General features: G+C 33.2%; 2 protein-coding genes across 4 annotated transcripts in view; both read left to right on the top strand.

Annotated features, from left to right (window-relative positions):
* Positions 1-21,802, top strand: part of LOC105835376 (synaptic vesicle glycoprotein 2B) — a 66,851-nt gene that overhangs the window by 15,120 nt on the left and 29,929 nt on the right. The window contains exon 1 of one of the 2 annotated variants that reach the window (XM_012678587.3): positions 6,257-6,865. The exons of the other annotated variant lie outside the window; for it this stretch is intronic. Within the exon in view, the coding sequence (XP_012534041.1) occupies positions 6,778-6,865 (88 nt within the window). The 5' untranslated portion in view covers positions 6,257-6,777. Of the gene's footprint in view, positions 1-6,256; positions 6,866-21,802 lie in introns of those variants that run through there. 2 annotated transcript variants of the gene reach the window in all.
* On the top strand, positions 12,811-14,125 carry LOC118647603 (vicilin-like seed storage protein At2g18540). 2 transcript variants are annotated; one of them, XM_036292803.1, is made up of 2 exons: positions 12,811-13,343; positions 14,002-14,125. In XM_036292803.1, the coding sequence occupies exons 1-2, from the start codon at positions 12,850-12,852 to the stop codon at positions 14,015-14,017; spliced, it is 510 nt and encodes a 169-aa protein (XP_036148696.1). In that variant the 5' UTR covers positions 12,811-12,849; the 3' UTR covers positions 14,018-14,125. The 2 variants fall into 2 exon arrangements, with proteins under 2 accessions (XP_036148696.1, XP_036148695.1); XM_036292802.1 differs by having other exon boundaries at positions 12,811-13,410.

The following is a 21,802-nucleotide window of genomic DNA, read 5'->3' as shown; positions in this document are numbered from 1 at the left end:
GCGTCCCAGATGTGCGCAGTAATAAACAGACACAGCAGGCTGAGTGAAACGGACACAGACCAAATGCGCGAGGACCAGATGCACACGGACCAAATGCGCAAGAACCAAATGCGCACAGACCAAACGGACACAGTAACCAACAAACTTACCACATGGGTTGCGACTTTTCGGGCACCTCTACCGACGGAGTGGGTGCGGGAGGGGGGGGCGAAGCCCCCCTTGCACTTCCCGTGTGTATGTGTGTGTGCAAAGCATTCTCTGCACCACATAGGTTTGCGACTGTGCGCATCTGGTCCGTGCGCATTTGGTTTGTGCGCATTTGGTCTGTGCGCATTTGGTCTGTCTGTTTCATTCAGCCTACTGTGTCCGTTTATTACTGTGCGCATCTGGGACTCACTCTGACAAACAGAGGTGCGAGGAACATTCCTCAGGACCACACCCTCCCGCGATTCTTCAAAGAGGTACATCGTCCGCGTTCCACTTAAATTACCAGTAGATCTCTTGGGTAATTTCTACAACGCCGCTCATCAATGTCTCAAAGGATTACGTAAGCGATTTTCAAGGAATGTGAGCTATTAATGTCTTTATCAACAGTTTATGACTGATTACGAAACACTCAACCACACATGACGAAGGCATCATTCATCTCCAGTCAACACTCACATTATTATTTGCCGCATCATGGTGTCAGCCTCAAGCCTGACAGTACAACAACAAAACTGCTGGTGGTTTTTAATGGCTCTAGCGTGTCAACATCAGACTACTCTATCAACGACCTCATGTACACTGGAGCTAAATTGCATCTGAACATCTCAGATGTTCTACTGTGGATACGGAAACATCATCACATTTTTGCCACGGACATCACAAAGATGTCCATGACAGATGACAGGCAAATTAAGATTCACGAGGATGACTGGGATTTACAGCGGATACTCTGGATGGACAATCAATAAGGTGCCATATCACCCAACAACGGTCACCTATGGGACAAAGGCCGCACCGTTCTTGGTTGTACGAACTATTTTATAATTAGCAGAGGATAAAAGACATAAAGGGCATAGCGGAATAAGCAGGTGAAATCTGCCCCCGCACTAATCGAGCTCAAATTGATATCATTAGTTGGCACCCTTGAGATGTAAAACTTCCCCAAATATTAATTACAAAATTGCATTTTTGGGGGAGTTATGGAGGGGGAAAGAAAAATAAAGAAAGTGGTTTTTTTCGAAAATGGTTGGACCGATTTTAATGAAAAAAATATATGTTGTAAACATCATTTAGACAAGTTTGAGAAAATTTTAAGTAATTTTTGTGGTAAAAAAAACCCGATAAAAAAATTTTTGAATTTTTAATGAATTTTTTTGGGGGTGATAGTTCTGAGATACCACTTTTATATTTTCACAAAAACATCTCTAGATCTTCTCCTTTAACACATTTTTTTTTAAATTAATCAGAGTGGTGGAACATGATTTAAAATAATAATTTACACCGCGCCGCCGCGCGCCGTGCCGCGCCGCGCCGGCTGGGCGACCGGGCCGCGGCGCACGGCAATTATTGTCATGTTGAACTTACATACTAGTTGCAGTGTTGCAATGTTTAGTTGCCAAGAAAAATTATAATATAATAATATAAAATATAATAACATACGGAACAAATAGAGATGCCCGAAAAGTCGCAACCCATAATAAGTTTGTAGGTTACTGTGTCCGTTTGGTCTGTGCGCATTTGGCCCGTGTGTATCTGGTCCGTGTGCATTTGGTCTGTGCACATTTGGTCTGTGTCCGTTTCACTCAGCCTGCTGTGTCCGTTTATTACTGTGCGCATCTGGGACTCAGTCTCTGCAATTAGGCTATAAAACTTATCGTTTCGGCAGTTCATCACGAGGAGATTGCAGTACGTTTTTAAATTCCATATGTTCGGGGTGCTTTTTTAATGTGAGTTCCCTTGCCTCTTACATTATTTATCATCGGTGTGCTTTTTGAATGTGAGTTCTTTTGTCTCTCACATTATCTATTATCGGGATGCTTTTTTAATGTGAATTTTCTCGCCTCTCACATTATCTATCATCGAGGTGCTTTTTTAATGTGAGTCCATTCGCCAAAAAGATAATGTGAGAGGCGAGGGGAATCACTTTGAAAAAGGACCTCGGTAATAGATAATGTAGGAGGCGAGGGGACTCACTTTAAAAAAGCATCTCGATAATAGATAATGTGAGAGGCAAGGGAACTCACATTAAAAAAGCACCTTGATGATAGATAATGTGAGAGGCGATTTCTTTGTGGTAAACTGCCGAAACGATAAGTTTTATAGGCTAATTGCAGACGTCCTGGAAATATTATATGTGTTATTATATTTTATATTATTATATTATAATTTTTCTTGGCAACTAAACATTGCAACACTGCAATTAGTATGCAAGTTCAACATGACAACAATCGCCGTGCGCCGCGGCCCGGTCGCCCAGCCGGCGCGGCGCGGCACGGCGGCACGGTGTGAATTATTATTTTTAACCATGTTCCACCACTCCGATTGATTTGAAAAAAATATGTGTTAAAGAAGAAAATCTAGAGATGTTTTTGTGAAAATATAAGAGTGGTATCTCAGAACTATCACCCTAAAAAAAATTCATAAAAAATTAAAAAATTTTTTTATCAAGTTTTTTTTAACCACAAAAATTACTTAAAATTTTCTTAAACTTGTCTAAACGATGTCTACAACATATATTTTTTTCATTAAAATCGGTCCAACCATTTTCGAAAAAAACCACTTTCTTTATTTTTCTTTCCCTCTCCATAACTCCCCCAAAAATGCAATTTTGTAGCTAATATTTGGGGAAGTTTTACATCTCAAGGGTGCCAACTAATGATATCAATTTGAGCTCGATTAGTGCGGGGGCAGATTTCACCTGCTTATTCCGCTATGCCCTTTCCACTGGCTGTGCCATCCATCAGCAGATATGTCGATGATATATTTGGTGGTACAACAACTAGTGCAAGATACAATGCAAAAACTCCAGGAAGTTGCATATCAATTGAAGGACCTCTGCATGGCAAGCGGCTTCCCACTAGCAAAGTGACACGCAACTCATCTCGACTTATTCAGGACTGTCACCGACAGCCAAGACCAAGGCTTACCAATCACATTCGACAACTGCGCAACCAAAATACTCGGATTAAAATGGCTCCCTCAGATGATGCATTTGCATTTTCAACAAGAAACTCATAGCACAAAATACTTATAAAACATTTATAAAATATTTATAAGAAGGAAATATATTTATAATAAATATTTTGTACATATTTTTATGTTCGAGTTTGCCAAGTATAAAAAAATTATGATAAATATTTATGAAAATATTAAAAATAAATGATTATACTATTATTATAAAAAAATATAAAAAATATTTTGAGTTGAATATACCATAAATATTTTTCAATACATTTAAAAAATGTATTCTATATATTGTTGATAATAATTTTTATTTCTAAATAATATATAAAAAGTAATTATATAATTAAAAAAAAATATTTTTTGAAAACAAATTTGTAAAATATTTATAAATATTTATGATAAATTTTCTGTGCTATTTGGGTTGTTTTTGCATTATTCTGCGATGCGGAATCGTATCGTGTGCTATCGGATCCGTGTGCAAATAGGTCGGTGCGCAATCGGGTCCATGTGCAATTAATTCTATGTCCGACGATTCAAACGTTATGTATCCGATTGCTAATGTGTCCAATAGGGTCTACCAGGTCTGTAAATATAAAACTGGAAATTTCCCATAGATGGCGTTAGCTGTCAATGTAGTTACCGTCAAACCGCGTCATTGGCGCTATTTTCTTGTTTTAACATCTGATAAAAATTTTCAACTCACAACAATACAAGTTTCATACAACAGCGTAGTTTTTAATAGTGTTGAACATGTCGAATTTTATGCTTGGAAACTACAATTTGCGGACAGCATTGATTTTCTGGAGTGAGTCCCAGGGGCTCTATTCTTGAATTCATTCGCAAGAGAAACGTATTCGCAAATTCTGATCTTACAGAAAAGTTGGAAATTTATTGGCTATCGTATGGCTATTAACCAATAAACTTACAACTTTCTGTTAAAGCGAGTATTTGCGTATACGTTTCTCTTGCGAATGACTTCAAGAATCGAGCCCCAGATGCGCACAGTAATAAACGGACACAGCAAGCTGAGTGAAATGGACACAGTAACAAACGGACACAGTGCGAAACGGACACAGACCAAATGCGCACACTGCACATGCGCACGGACCAAATGCACACACGGAAAGTCGCAAACCCATGTGATGCAGTGAATGCTTTGCACGCGCGCACACATACACACACACACACACACATACACACATACACACACATACACACACACACACACACATACACAAACACACACGAGGGGGTGCAAAGGAAGCCTTCGGCTTCCCTCCCGCACCCACCCCGTCTAAGTCGCTAACCTATGTGGACTTTACTCTGCTTGCAATGTACATGAATTGCATTTGGTCCGTGCGCATTACTGGGGGAGGCTCTCAATTTTGATCTGTGCGCACTCACTCACGCTATTGGAATGTGCGCTATCGGGTTGTGCGCTATCGGGATAATGTGGTTTTTACTTTGTGCACTGTCGGGATAATATGTCTCTTTCATTGTGCGATATCGGGATGTGCGCTATCGAGATAATGCGCTTTTTTACTTTGAGCGCTATTGGACTAATATGCTTTTTTTACTGTGCGAAATCGGGACGTGTGCTATCGGGATGTGCGCTATCGGGAATTTACTAAATCGCTATGTGTGCTATCGGAATGTGCGCTATTGCACCGTGCACTAACGGCACCCTCTCATTATTGGACACCGCACAGTTTTCTAGTGAAAAACAATAATATCATATGACAGATTATCTAACCTTAGAAACATCCGGCAGAAAAAAGCGTCGCTTTGCCAGAAAAAAATGTAAATGGCAAACGTCTATATACGTATTTTTACGAGCATCTCGTTTTGCATGAAAAATCGCAAACCCATTGTGGTGCAGAAAATGTTTCGCACATGCACACCCACGCACGCACGCACACACACACACACACACACACACACACACACACACACACACACACACACACACACACACGCACGCGCGCGCGCGCGGAGGGGGTGTAAGGTGGGGCTTTGGCCCCCCTCCCGCACCCATCCCGTCCAAATCACTAATCTACATAAATTGTATTGAAAATCTACAAACACATGTGAATGTGTGTGTGTGTCCAATCGTGCTGTGTTCAAGCGTGCGGTGTCCAATAATGCAATGTCCAATCGTGTGGTGTCCAATTGTGCGTGTGCAATTGTGGGTGTCCAATCAAGCCATGTCCAATCGTTACGTGTCCAAACGAGATACTACCAATGAGATGTAAACCCGACCGTGCGACCTCCTCGCGGTACATTTTGGATTACGCTAATGCCGGCAGTAACCAATGCGACATACACGCACGCACATAAACTTCTTTTTTAAGTCATGTTTGCGCATTGAAATTGTTTAACATTCCTTTTTTGTAACGGTTTGTTGATTACATTGTTACAGCGCCAAAAATTGCTGTTTTTTATCTACATAATTTCACTTTCTTGAAAATTCTGACGTTAGAGCAAAATGGAGCCTGGTTTCGATTTTAGCTACTCAAAATCTATAAGAATCGTCTACTGCGGTCCCAGTTGCTTTCCGAAAAAATTTTTTGTGGACGTGTGTAATTATATGAAACATAAACTTATCTCTGAAATTCAGAAGAACACAATTTAAATAAACTATGATTACAAACCGTAGAAAACAAATATTAATCAATTAACTGCAGAAAACACTTTTTGAATGATATATGTTATCTGTAAAATTTATTGTGTAACTATTGAGAAATGGACCAAATTGGATACATAGCTATATAGAGTATAAATACTTTACCGTAACTTATATCTCGCTAAAAAGTTTGCTGCCATCATACACAATAACAAAAGTATCAATGTTATCTGTATTTACTGTAAAACTTTTTTTTTACATTAATTGACATTATTTTCTATTTTTTTCTTACTAAAATTATACAATTTTACAAGTTTTTATATATTTTGCTTGATACTATAATAATTTTTACTATAAAGTTTTCTCCTGGTAGCTCAATATATTATATTATTATATATTGTTTGCATTTTCACGCATTTGATATTAACAAACATTTTTTTTTGACGAACAAATAATGCACAATATTTTTTTCCGTACAATTTTTCCATGATATGTAAATCTTTTATTATCTAAATTTAGAGTGATTCGTCACGCTTTGATTCACAGTAGTCTTCCGAAAGCCGCGTGTCGCCAATTAAGATCGAGAAGTTATCACGCGCCTGTACTTAGAGATAAGATAGAATGTAATTTGCTACCCACGAAGCACCATAAGGCAAACAAATGAGTAACGACTTTATGTGCTAAGGAATTTGGAATTTCACTCCGCATTTCACACTGGAATAATTCATATTTTAATATCGTTTTGTCACATTCGATCAGCAATATGCAATTCACACCCGTTTGGCTCAGTTATGCAGAAGTTGCATAATTCGTTTTTGGTTACCGATATTTGCTACTGAGAATTGTGGACAAGCTTGTAATAAAAGTAATATACATTTTCTCGCCAGTTATCATCATGCTTTTGTTTATTGAGCTATGATACAGAACACACCGGCAATATACAAAACATATGGCGCGATACCGATTTTGGTATTGTTCTTACGATGGCACTCGAGAAAGGTAAATTCACGAGGAGAGGAAAATCCAATAATGGAACAATTGTGACCGGAAGGACAACAACAAAAATGCAACGTATGTAAAACAAATAGGATAACACAAATAATAAAGAAAAGTATTTAGTTTTTATAACTAAATGTTAAAATAATTATGGCTAAGCGCTTCAATTTTATAGTTACTACTACTATATTAAATTATAATAATTATAATAATAATTATAATTATACATTTTTTGTAACACATTTATGTTATTAATATTATAATATTGTTAATAGTAATAATTATATTCTGTTACACTAACAAAATAAATACTTGTAATTACTATAATTTAAATGCAATTGGCATAAAAAATGTGATTACAAAATAAGCATATAAGTATTTTAATATTCAATTATATCACAAATACTTCCTTCTATTTAATAAACAACGAGAGCCTTATCAAAGCAAATCTTGCACAATAAAAAATTTTGTGTTAAATTTAATACATTTCACATGTCCCAAATTATCCACTTAATTTTTTATGTTAATTTAACATATTAAGCATACGTTAAATAGCAACATAAATATTATGTTATATTGTAACATAAAAATAAAGATAATTTCTATAATTTGACATAATTTTTATGTAACAATTTAATGAGAAAATTATATCAAAGTAACACATGTAACATGTTACTTTAACATTATAATAATGTTAATGTAACACATATAACCGTGTTACAATAACATATTATATATGTTATTTCAACATTACATAATATTATTTTAACACGTTATATATGTTAATTTAACATACCATATATGATCAATAATAATTATTTTAGAAATGCTGAAAAAAATGTCTTACAATTGCATGTATAGATTGTTTCAAGAACATCGACAAAAACTTTATATGTACTCTCTAAATTTTTTTGAGTAAACTATTTTTGGTTTGTCTTAATTGCGCTGCAAGTGGTCTTTATGTCGCATGTCGGTTGCATTTCTTCTGAGAGAGTTAAGCCGCTTACTCGCCTATCGGCGCTGCGCATTAACTGGCGAAACTAGTAGAGTAAACATTTTTTAACTCAACATTTTTTTCAATAAATTTTAACAGATAAATGCTGTCACTAATAATAAGAAACATATTTATTATGTAAAATTAAAAGTACGTGCACATTGTGTTATTTTTACACTTTTTTCAGTTATTCTAACAATTTAACACTTTACTTGAATTAACACAACAGCAATACGTTAAATTAACACACAACTGTGTTATAAATTTAATACAAAACTTTCTATAAGGAAAAATTTTAACACAAATACAAAATGTTTTTTACTATGCAGGTTGAACACATTAATTAGTGTTATGCAAAATTTTTGCGTGATAATCGAATCAAGATTTAAAATCGAAATTAAAACCCAGTGCAAAAATTAATACCTAGTACTAATTCAATCGTCATATTTTATTAAGACTTATGCCTGCTGCCTGAAATCGTAAGACCTTTTGGATAGAATAACACGTAAAAGGGTTGTAAAAGTGAATTGATATATTAATGTAATTTAAATCATGATTTTAACGACTTTAATGTACAACTAGGAGAGAAGAATAATGTGTATAAACCTTATCCTACATACAATATAAATAATTCAAAAGTATAATTAATGTCTAATTTTCTCAAGTGTTTTCCGACTCATACAAGATCCTTGATCAAAGACTGATTATTATAAATGTGGAATAAAATCTGTAAAATTTGTGGAGTAAACACTCTTTTATGCTATCTGGCGAGAAAAAAGTATTTAGTTAATTGCGATTATAATTTAATGTTAAAGAACTTTATTTTTACAATGATTACTATTAGTAATAACAGCATACAATATGTTACACTAACAAAAAATTATTTGCAATATGATTACATTTTAAATATAATTAAGTATAGTATAAAAAATCATTATAAATTATATTTGTACTATATATCATTATATTATACAAATAGCAGAGTAATAACTAGAAAAAGGAAATTTCTAAACATAATTATTTTTACATTTATTTATAATAAAAAATACTAAATGCTTTTATTTCGAGCTACTTGTAAGCAATCGAAAAAAAAAGCAGCGGAGTATTTTTCTTAGGTTTAATGAACACGGAAAAATATCCACCTGGCTTTTTGCGGGTGTAGATACAAAAGATACTTTTTCTTGTTGACACGCATTAGAAAATTGTACAGGTTTTTTCAAAAACCTGTTTTATTCCACCGGAACACGACGGACGTTCGCCATCGTTATCGTACTTCTTCGCACTTCTTTCGTCCCGACTATACTTTCGTAGCAAATCGGTCACTTTAGCGGTTGTTGCGCACCACTGTGTATACTAGACTTGTTGACAATGGTTTGATCAGTGGCAGTGGTCACAAATTTGTTTTATTGCATTTTCGATCGTTGCATATCTTACTCCATTACGAGCGTTTCTCTCGAGAAAAGAAATTGTTCAACGATGATAAACAAAGATAATTTAATGAAACACAAAGGCAGGTTATCGCCAAAATCTCCATTGTAAGATTTTTAGAAGTTTTATTTATCTCTTTTTACATAATAGAACTTTTGTGTGATAGTGTGTAGGAAACATACAGATAAGAAATGATATTATAAATACATACATAACATATACTTTTAAATACATTAAATCGTTACTGTATATGCATACTTTTGGATTCATTAAATGTTTGTTGCATATAATTTTACTTTTTTGTAACAGTTAAAAACTGCTTCTCTTTTAATTTTATTAAATTTTTATTGTATATACACTTTTAAATGCAATCATATATAAAAATTATTTGCTCTTTCTTTTTTTTCTTTTTTCACCGCGATCCCACATTTTTATTCTTTTTTTGTCTATTTGTTGATTTTGTTTTTATTATAATATTGTATTAATTTTATATAATTGTAAATTATTAGGCATGTGTATGCATTAATATTCATTACTTACATTATGTAATTTTATTTTAGTAGTTATATGTAAACATTGTAAAAGCTCCTTGAATGACTGACTTTGCATGTGTGTGCACATATATGAGTCTGATCTTTAAAAAATTAGGCAAGCAAGCTTTTTCACGTAAGAGATCTTGAGATCTTAGGATTGTGTATGTCAATTTTAATCGGACTAATCTCAATTGAAAACTCATCAATATTATATTAAGAAATTGCTATTAAATTTGTTATTATAAGTTTAGTTTTTAAAATATTTAAACCGAAAATTTGACATATATATTCTGGATAAGCTTAGTAGCGCCACGATATTTGCGCAGTGAAATCACACGGCTCAACTTTTGATATATTATATACTTGGCGTTGCGCCACTGCGTTGCTTAATATTACACTATATTTTAATGAAATATTTTTATTTGCAATATTTTGTACATTTAACTATCGTCAATCCAAACGGAAATCAATTATCTTTAACATCTTCTAAATATCGCAAAAAGTTATTAAAGTATCTTATTATTAAAATATTTAAAATGTAATTATTATAATAAATTATGCAATTTTAATTTTGTAACGCTTCTAAAACTTTAATATCAAGTTGTTACAAACGCGCTGGTACATCGCCATTTGCATTCTACAATCTTTTTTGTGACGTTGCACTGCAACTTGTAAGATTACAACATCGTTGCAACGTAGCTGCAATGATCTGTGTTGTATGGGCAACTTTATCGTAACTAGCGAATTCTCAATAAGATACAAGTCAATTAGAGATGGTCGAATAAATGGTTAAAACAGATCTTATACATTTTACAGTTTACTCAAACTACGCGCTATTACTTACAAATTTTTAATTCAACCATTTAAAATGACACAGATTAGTAATACCACAATTTTAATACTTTTAATTATTAACTTAACTAAAATATATATCGCTAAAAATATTAAAAATTTTTAAAAAATGTTAATTCCCATCCTGTAAATACCTTATTGTTTTTTAAACACCGTATCGCTGTAAATCTAAGCCATTTGTGTCCAATAGGTTTTTTTCTATAAAATTATAAAAAAAATTTAAAAAATTCAAGTATATCTTTGTTTAACATTCAATATATACTTTGTAGAAAAATAAAAAAAAGAAAAATAAATATTTTTATATTTGCATATAAACAATTTGCATAAAGTAATATTTATGAAATGTAAGACTTGGTTTAAAAAATTGTAACTTTAGAACTAAAAGCAAGAATTTAAAAAATAAAAAAAAATTAAAGGAAAAGAACGCACCTTTTATAAAAAAATTATGTCGTTATGTCATTAAGATAAAATACTTTATTTTTTAACAATTAAAAATTAGGAAACATCTTATAAATGTTTGTTAACATTAAAAAATATTAAATTACTAGTCAATTTAATTTGTAATATTACATATACCGGCGGAAAAACTGTGTTTTTAACATTGACAAATTTGTCGACGCACAGTATACGCTGGTAATTGTAAATTTAAATAATTAATTAAGCAAACATCTAGTGTTAGCTTGTAGAGACAATGTTAAATATACATATTTCTGAATTAAAAATTTGTTTTTTAGTGCATTAAAATATTAATTAAAGAAAAAAATTTTTTTAATTCTAAACATTTTTATTTAACCCTTTCACGCCCCTGGAAAATCAGAAACTAGTACAAACATGGGTACTAGTACAGTTAATATACATTTGATATATTTAAATTTTTAACAAGATGTTCCCATGAAAAAATGGCTTACATATAATTATATATGATTCCTTATATAATTATAACTGATTATATTTGATTATATTTAATTATATGTAACTATATATATAAATCATATATGAATTATATATAGGTACAATATATGTATAATCAAATATAAAGTTATATATATTTATATTATGTACATTATATATAAATATATAACAATATGTGAGTCTTCTCTTCGCCAGTAAAAATCAGTCCTTGTTTGTCCGCTGCCAAGTGCTAACGTGCTTTTTGATAACGTTTCAAAACCACTGTTCTAACGAAATTGACAGATGAATTTTTACGACTTCATATCCCATAGAACACGCAAAAGACACATTTCCAGGCTTGTTGTGGACACAATACCTTAAGTGTGGATTTATATTAAATTATTTATCACTTGACAAGGACCAAAAACCATGGTCGAAACGTCGTTATAAAAAGTTTTAAATAAATTTAGCCAGTTGCGTCAAACTAATAAATTATTTCTGATAAACATATAACTTCATATCCGATTATATATGGTACCTATATATAATTCATAGGTATGATTTATATATACAGTTTGATATAATTTAATATAATTAGATATAAATATAATTATATATAAAATTATATATAATTATATATAATTTTATATATAATTTTTTAAGAGTTCTTAATTTATATTTTTATTTATTACTACCTTTTGTCGGGGAGACAAGATGGCGTGGTTGAGAGTGGAGGTGAAACAGGGAGCTCCGGAGTGAATAGTGTGGTGAGGGTGTAATGTGAAAGAGAGGAGAGAAAGAAGTGGACGATTGGGAAGAGAAGACCGGGACATAGACGGGCAATTGGAGGGAAGTAAATGGAGGATGGAGGTGAGAAGATATTAGGATGGAGAAGTCGGGGCAGACATCGGAGTAACGAGAGACGAAAGCCGGGAAGATGGAGGCAGGTACGAGAAGAAGAGGTCAGAGAGAGGGCGCTGGAGAGATGCGACGCAGAGAAGAGTTTCGAAGGAGAGGAGTGAAGGAAGGAAGGAGGGCAGATGGCGGTGCGCTCGGAGTGAGGCAGCGCGAGCGCGAGCGCGAAGAGAGAAGAGGAGTGTCAATCTGGTGGAAGGAAGGGATTGGCAGTGTGGGGCTAGAGTTAAGTTGGCAAGAGTGCCAGGGCGGGATGGTAGCGTGTTTGGGAACGCGGGTTTCCGTACACGTGGTCCATCGAGGGCACATGTCGACAGAGCGATTCTGACACAGGAGGAGAAAGATTGTGCAGAAAGAGATAAAGTGAAAGTGTGCAGGGAGAGAGAGTGCCGGACTCAGAGGAGAGAATAGGCGGGGAGAGGAGAGAAGCAAGGGAGGAAGAGAGAATGGAGGAGCTGGGCAGAGAATTGAGGAATTTGAAGTGGGAAATGACAAGGAGACTGAGGGAAGTCGGAGAGAGACTGAGAGGATTGGAAGAGAGGTTAGAGGCGTTGGAAGGAGAAGGCATGAGAAGGGAAGAAGAGGTAGCAGGTGAGAGGGAAGAGCTGAGGAGTATGAGGGAAGAGAGAGGAAGAGGCAGCAGAGAAGAGGAAGCGCAGAGGGACGACGACGAGGAGGGAGAGATGGAGAAGAGGAGGATCGGACGGGACGACGGGAGAGAAGGAAGAAGTGGGAAAAGGGAACAGGTGGTTGGAGAGAAGAGGGAGGAGAGGATGGGGGAAGGCGAGAACAAGAGGAGAAGAGAACGGAGGGAAGAGGAGAAGAAGGGGCGGAAGGACGGAGTCGAGGAGAGCTGGTGGCAGGAGACGAGAGGAGAGGAGGAGAAGGAGAGGAGAGGGGGCGAGGAGAGAGACGAGGATGAAGGAAGAGGACAAGAGAGGAGCAGAACGAAGGAGGGACAGACAGGAGGAACTGGCAAGGAGGAGAGGAAGGGAGCAGAGAGAGAGGAGAAGGAAGATGGGGAGAGAGATGGGAAGGGGATAGAGGCATGGAAAAGGGTGGAAAGGGAAATGGAGAGGAGGATGAGGGAGAGGGCGGAGAGAGAAGGGTGGGAAAGAGTAAGGGAGGCGGAAAGGGAGAGAAGAGTAAGGGAGGTGAGAAGAAGAAACATAGTGTGGAGGGGTGTGGAGGGGGAGGGGGCGATAGAAAGAAAGGCGATAATAGAGGGGATTATGAAGAGAGAAGCGGGAAGGAAAGTAGATTTAGGGGTAGTATCAGAAAGAGTGGGGGAAAGGGGGACGATAGTGGTGATAACGGAGGTGGTGAGAGAGGAGGATAGAGACTGGTTGTTAGAGAGGAGGGCGGAGATAAGGAGTCGCTGGGATGTAAGGTTAGACGAGGATTTATCGATGGAGGAGAGGAAAATCAGATGGAGGATGTTAGAAAGGGCAAAAGAGGAGAGAAATAAGGGAAAGAAAGTATATGTGGGGAATAGAAGCATGTGGGTGGACGGGAGAGAATGGGTGTGGAATAAGAGGAAAGAAGAGTGGGAAATAGGCGAGGGGGAAGGAAAGGAGGAAGGGAATTAAAGGGGAGAGGAGCTGGTGGAGTTAATTGAAATCTTATGTTTTTTGTTTTATGTTACTAGGAGGTGACAGAGGAGAAATGGAAAGAGACGTGGAAGGGGAAGAGAGTGGTGAGAAAGAGACAGGAGAAGCAGGAGGGAAGGAGAGAATGAGAAAGCAAGAAGAAATGAGGAAGGTGAAGCAAGGAGAGCAGAGGAGGCAGATGAGGAGAAGGAGGAGGAGAGGTCCCAGAAGGAGAAAAGGAGGGAGAGGACGGAAGAGAGCTGAAGAGAACAAGTGGAGAGGAAAGGGGAAGAGAGAAGGATTGAATGGAGGAAGAGGAGAAGGGGGGTGGGGGGTAGGGGGTGAGGGGTGGGCGAGAGGGGTGGGGGGTAACAGAATGTAAAGGTCGCTTATGGCCAGGTCGGTTTGGGAGTAGAGGGGCTGTGTATGTGAACGGTTCGGGAACGCTCCGTGAAAAAAGCGCCTTGTATACCCCGTAATTGGGACGCAATAAAGTCTATTCTATTCTATTCTATTCTACTACCTTTTGTCTAAATTATTACCTGTTAAAAGAAATAATTAATTTTTACAAATTATATTATAAGGTATCTGTACCCAATATGGCCATGTACCCAATTGGCTCACCCCTTATTTTCAAATACGGTTACACAATGAATTTCACAGATAACGCTAATATATTGCTCAGGAAGTCGATATGATGTATTTGTGCTAGTTAACTGCTCAATATCTCCTTTCTACGGCTTGTAATTACACTTTATTTAAATTGTGTTTTTTTGAATCTAAAATTTTAGAGATGAGTTTTTGCTTTATGTAACTATTATGTAACAATTATAAATTTATATTATGCACAATTTATATTATAGTAGCCCTTTATTTATGCTTTTCAACATTGTATTTACTTTAAGTTTTTATTAAAACATCTTATTTGTAATTAAAGAAAAAAAAGCACTTTGTATTGTGAAACCATTATGGCCAAGGACACTACTAAAAACACAATATAACTTATTAAAATACAACTTATTAAAATACAAAAAATTAAGATTCAGCTTTTTTATTTAATGTCTAATTTTTTATTAGTATTTCTTGTCTTTCTCTAGGTAGTTGAAGCCTTTTGAAAAATAAAAGTTAAGATAACGCCCCTTGTAGTAAATAAACACAGTTACATTATTTAATAAATAGCTGTATATATAATTTTTTCCATAAGTATGTTAATAAATGCTTATTTAAACATTGATTTTGTTATTTCGCATTTTTTCAAAAATATTTAGGTAATATGTAATCACTTTCAATTTCAAAAATACTTTGGATGTATATGTAATCAACGTGACTTAAGCGCTATCCTTTTTTAATATTTTTACTATACTTATATAAATAATTAAAAATATTTTATATATATTTTTTTTAGTTTCAGAAATATTTTTTATTTTAAATCTGACTCACTTTTTAATTTCGTATTCATCAAAAAATGAGAAAAATCTCCAAAGCTTGGGGAAGAAGGACATATTGGGTACAAATATCTGAATTATTAAATTTATTACATTAACAATTTTATAGACAAATAAACTATCTACAAATATATTCTCAGATAGCTAAGTATGTCAAGAACAAATCATGACAAGTTTCTGCTATCAACCATTGTCAACAAAAAGGCTATAAATTGCATAGAGTTTGTAATATCAGAAGATGTCGGCAAATTGCTATCGAAAATATAACAAAGCTTACTAATCTTGCTATACCAATGGATTGTCGAGAGTAATCAAGCAAGATTTATACTTTATGTTCGATTTTTGCTGTCAGTCTGTTGTTAGATTCTGTGTTTATGACCAGGCTCTGCTAACAAACCATAAGCATATTGCTTATTACAAAAGTCTCTTGATTCCTTTAAATAAATATATAATTATATTATATAATTGACTATTATGTATATATTTGTAAAAGATATAATTTTCTAATGCAAACTAGAAATACGAGTGTTACGTCCGGCAGACTCCACGATTTCCCTTTGTCAGAGAAACAAATAAGATTACAAAAGAAATTCCGTTTCAACGGTTTCCGATAATTTTTTCATGCACCTAAGATTAGTCTTAGAAACGTGACGACAAACATGGATGGACGAAACAACCAAGTTGATCATTTCAACTTCTTTTGAATATCGAGTCAATAAACAATAAATTCTGAGCGTAGAAATACAAAAACAAACTTGCGTTCGAAGCAAAAAGTTTCATCTTTTCTCACAAAAAATGAGCAATAATGAATCCAAACATTAGTAAAAAATAAATAACCGTTTCCTCCATCTGCAAACCATATTGTAGCACGTCTAGCACGATAAAGAATTATTTATCTTTTTAAACCTGAAGGGAAGATAATCTACGCAATAGGTCGGATTTCTTCGATAAAATTAAAGGAATGTGGGAGAAAACAGAGAAACTTTTGACAGATTACTCAATGTATAATTTAAAAGGAAAAAACTATTCCTTCAATAAAAAAACTTCCCACATAGCACAAGGACATCCATTGTATGTCCAATGGATATCCGCTTCTGGACATTCGGACGTTCATTAAGAATAAGGTCCGTCGGACATTCGATGGACGTCCATAGGATATACGTTTGGCACAACTTTGTACGTTCATAGAAAGTCCTTTAATAAACGTCCATGGGATATACGTTTGTCACAATTTCGGACATTCATAGAAAGTTCGAAATAAACCAAATTTTGGACCTATTATGATTTGATTATTTCTTTTGGGCCTTTTTCAATTAAAGGGCTTGTTGCAATAGTGGGTTAATCCACATTTTGTAAAAATTATCGACATGAAGCATGGACTGCGCATTTCCTGCAAAAAGCTCTTGAAAAGTGTCCGGCAGTAAGACAAAGAGGAGACATGGTCCGTGTCAATTTCTTTCTTTGTCTAGTGCTTATTATGCTACTGAGACAGAAACAGCGTTTGACTCAGACCAATTGCTGTGTCCCTCTTTTGGTCGGAAAAAAAACGGGAAAAAACGAAAAAAAAAAACAATAATAAAAAAGAAAAAGAAAACAAAGAAACGAAAAAAAACAACAAAACGATAAAAAACGAAAAAGAAACAATAATGTATTATAACAAACATTTAAAAAATTACCAATAATCAATAATGTTAATAATAAATAAAAAAAATACGTATTATTTCATATTATTTCATATTATATCTAAAAGTAGAACAATTAAAACAAACCTTTTGAAAATTAAAAATAATATAATTTATTATTATTTATAAATTAATATTAATTAGAAATATTGTAAATAATATATATATATATATATATATAATTTACAATATTTCTTTTAGATTATATAATAAAAATAATAAAGATAAATTATATAAAAGTAAGATCCAAGTGCAGACATAAATCAGATATCCAGCATAGGACGTTCTGAATAGAACATCCGTTTTAATTCCAATAATCCTATGAATGTCCATTTTATATCCATGGACATGCGGACCTGAATTGGACTTAAAATGGACGTCCTTGGAACATCCAGTGCTATTTGGGTTAGGATTCACCCACCACATAATCATGTAAAGAGTCCTACCAATTAGAAACTTTGAATCACCTATTTTTAATTCTTTAGGACACGCTTCTATTTTTAAATAATTCCCTTTTATTTCAAACGACCTCGAGAATTCCGCGTGTGATTCTCTCTATCCCTCACCCTCTCATGACCTCGAGGATCTCCAGTGTGATCCTCGACACATCCCTCCGTCCTCTTCTTCCCAATGCGAAGAACTTAATGTTCCTCGAATTTCTCCTACTATTTCAACTCCTGAAGAAGTCAGTGTTCCTCGAATCTCTTCGAGCATCTCTGTTTTCCTTACGTAATCATTTAGTAAACCTTTCGACTATTTCCTTGTTTCGCGTTTACCGTTATAACTATAGAATTAAAATAAAAAATTCTTTTTGTTTCCTTTTCTCCGCCCACCACATACTTGTATAATATCTGTACAACTATATACATACTCACCATGCGTTTTAAATTCGATTATACCACCATTATTACAAAATTATCAAATTACAACTTCAGCGCTTTGTATTTTTATTTCTTTTGTTATTAGAATAAATACCCGGGAAAAATGTATATATCTAATTGTATATAATTTTGTATAACTTGGTAGACCTAATAATTATGTATAGATTTTGACCTGATCTAATTAGATCTACAAAGTTATACAAAATTATATATAATTAGCTATATACAATTTCCGGGCAGAGAGAAAAGTTTTTTCGGATTTAATAAATTTTCTTAAAAAGGATTCGTTACCGAAGCTAAAATTTAGCCATGACAGCTAAGATGTGTCTTTAAGACGTAGTAAAAAATGTATATGTCCCGAAAGCTCACTACGATAGCATAGGTTGATTCGGTTTCTGTCACCGTAGGTCTGCTTATGTAGCCTTTGGAGTGTAAATTGCATTAGGAGAAAGGTGCCGCGTGCGTCGCCTAGCGGCAATTCACGAACTACATACTTTTTAAATTTATATAATATAGAATGTTAGTAATTTAATTACATTTACCATAACTGTGATTGCATTTATTATATAAAAATGTTTAATTTGATTGACTATAATTTCTATTTGATATTCTACTATATTATTATTTTAAATTATTATAATTTATAGTAAAATTTTTACCCTGTTTAGCACAACTATACATATATGGTTATTTACGCTAACATTATAGCAATAATAACTATAAAAATGATATTTGCAACTATAATTATTTTACTATGCAATTATAATTGCAAATACTAGACACTTTTCTCTCAGTGTATATGCACACATAATTAGATATAATTATATGTTTTTAAATACAATTAGATCAAATTTTTAATAGGACCCATTTAATGGATCACATTTTTGTGGTAAATATGGTAAATTAAAATATATTTTTATAAATAGAAGATTATTTATTTATACTTATATTCATTTACGTAAACATTCTTATATAAAATATTTTATACATATATAAAAAAATATTGTTCAAATTTTGCAATAAAATAAATCAACATTATTAATAAAAAAAGTTTTTTAATTAGAATTTGTCTGAAATTATTATATATTATAAATTATAAAATTTATAATATGCAATAGAAATTAATCTTCCCAGATAGCACAGAAAGTTCAAAAAGAATTCAATTGTATGTCACCAATTATGTCACCAATTATGAATTCTTTTTGAGATCTTTTTTTATAAAAATAATTCTTTTTGCATCTCAAAAAGAATTCATAATTGATGACATATTACTGAGTTCTTTTTGAATCTCTGTGCTATCTCTGTGCTGTCTCTGTGCTTCAATTATGTGAACGATAAACTCTATGTACGCGTGCATACATATATGAAAATAAAATTACTTATTCTATAATATAAAAATGGTATTTTTATGCAAATTTAATGCAAACACATTATTATATATATTTTAATCAAACATAAAAGTATATATGTAATTGTATCTAATTTAATATAATTATATATAAATTTGTATATAATTTAAATTAAAAAAATTCTAATATAACTTTGAATAATATGATATGGAGTTATAAATATTTTGATATAATTATATATAATTATTAAATCAAAAAGAATTCCAATATAATGCTGTATAATTCAATATGGATTTATAAATATCTTGATATAATTATATATGTATATTTATTTACTTGAAAAATAATTTTAATAAAATGTTGTATAATTTAATATGGGGTTATAAATATTTTGATACAATTATATATAATTATCCACTCAAAAATAAAATGTTGCATAATTTAATATAAAGTTATAAATATTTTGGTGTAATTATATATAAATTAATGTATAAATTGATCTTATTATATGTAATTATATATAATATGATATAATTATACATAATTAGATATAAAATTTTTTCCTGGGTACTTTTGTTAATTTTACGTAAAACTTCATCATTTATTTTAGTTCTTACGACTTCTCCTCATCTCAAACAAAGATACCCGAGTAGAAAATGTAATAGGGCACCGATAAGGCCCTGATAAAGCTTCCTTAAAATTAATCAGGCCCTAGTAAGGATATATACCCAGCTAGCCAGGCCTGTTAAAATCACATATCGTGAAAGCTTTACAGCAAGGATTGTTTCAATTTTGACAACAATTTTATGACAAGTAATTGTCTGTTGCTTTGTTTTCTAAAAGTTTTGAGCAAATTTACGGCAAAAGTTTTCATTACACGATGCTGCAAATAACAGAGAAAAACTTGTACATAAATATTACGTATAGAAATTACAAGATTTGTTCCGACACGATAAAATGCAAAATTTAAGCAAATAACAGAGCAAACCTTGCTACACGACATGACAATAAATTTATGGCAGAAACAGGAAATCTTGTTAAGCCCAGAATAACGGCAAATTAATAGCAAGAACAAAATAAAACTTGCCGAGCATACTTTCGCAACAAAATTGCGACAAGGTGTGTCCGTAAACAGCTTAGTTTTTGTTGGCAAGGCTTGTCGCAAATAGTATGACGCACATTTTATGCAAATAACAGGGTTGCATTACCGGGTTTTAAATTTTATTTCTGACTTTACTATCTATCTCGAGATGGCGCATTTCTCGTGAAAAAGATTTACCTACTGGATTAATAAAAGGGGCTCGTCGAGAACAGAGAACCAAGTACGATTGCACCATTCATATTTGATATTGGACTAATCAGTCTAATATTTTATTTTTGTTGATCTAAATTTCGACAATATTTGTTCTGTTCTTGCCACAAATTTGCTATCATATTGTGCATAGCAAGGTTTGCCTTGTTTTTGCCACAAATTTACTATCGTGCTATGTACAGCAAGGTTTGCTCTATTCTTGCCACAAATTTGTTATCATATTGTGTACAGCAAGGTTTGCCTTGTTCTTGTTTCAAATTTGTTGTTATGCTTTACTAGCAAATTTTACCCTGTTATTTGCATAAAATATGCGTCATACTATTTACAACAAGCCTTTCCAGCAAAAGCTAAGCTTAATGCGGACACACCTTGTCGTAATTTTGTTGCAAAGGTTTGCTCGAGTTTGCGGCAAACTTCGCGCAAAGTTTGCGTCATTTTGCTAGCTGGGTAAGTAGGACCTGAAAAGGAAGTGAAACAAATAGTTTAAGAGCACCTTAAAGGAAAAATTATCAGGGCCCTATAAACAAATATTAACAGGGCCTTATAAGGCAATCCCTAATTGGCTCTGATAAAGGATGTAATAAAAATAAAAATTTAGGGGTTATATTATGTATACCATATCCAAATCAGGACCAAACGTCAAATCTGGCATGCCTGATTCGGTCATTATTATAGCATTTTCTTCAATCGAAAAAACGGTCACCCATCCATCTGCGAACCACCTTGACTTTTAAGATCGTACAGGAACTGACACCTCGAGTTGATCCATGAACCATTGATGTTTGTGGATATTTATATGTTATACATACGTGTTGTAGATCAATTCAATAAATGTTAAAAAAATGAAACATGTTTAGTTAAATTATTTTTTTATAAATAAATATTAATTAACAAATTTTTTTATTAATTTTCACATACAAGAAATAGCGTGTGGAATAACTTAAAAAACGACCGTTTTAATAAAAAAACGAATTTTTGCAACAAAAATCAGTTGCAAAAAATTTTTTTAATAATTTGTTATAAACAAGGAACATATATATTATAAACATTATATTATTTGTTATAAACATAGACATATTATACATGTTTCCGTCGTGGTTTATTTCAGGCTAGGATAATTATTTGTTAATTTGTTTATAAC

Source organism: Monomorium pharaonis, chromosome 10 (genome assembly GCF_013373865.1).
Source record: "Monomorium pharaonis isolate MP-MQ-018 chromosome 10, ASM1337386v2, whole genome shotgun sequence".
Lineage (NCBI taxonomy): Eukaryota > Metazoa > Arthropoda > Insecta > Hymenoptera > Formicidae > Monomorium > Monomorium pharaonis.
This window is presented reverse-complemented; position numbering and strand designations above follow the sequence as displayed.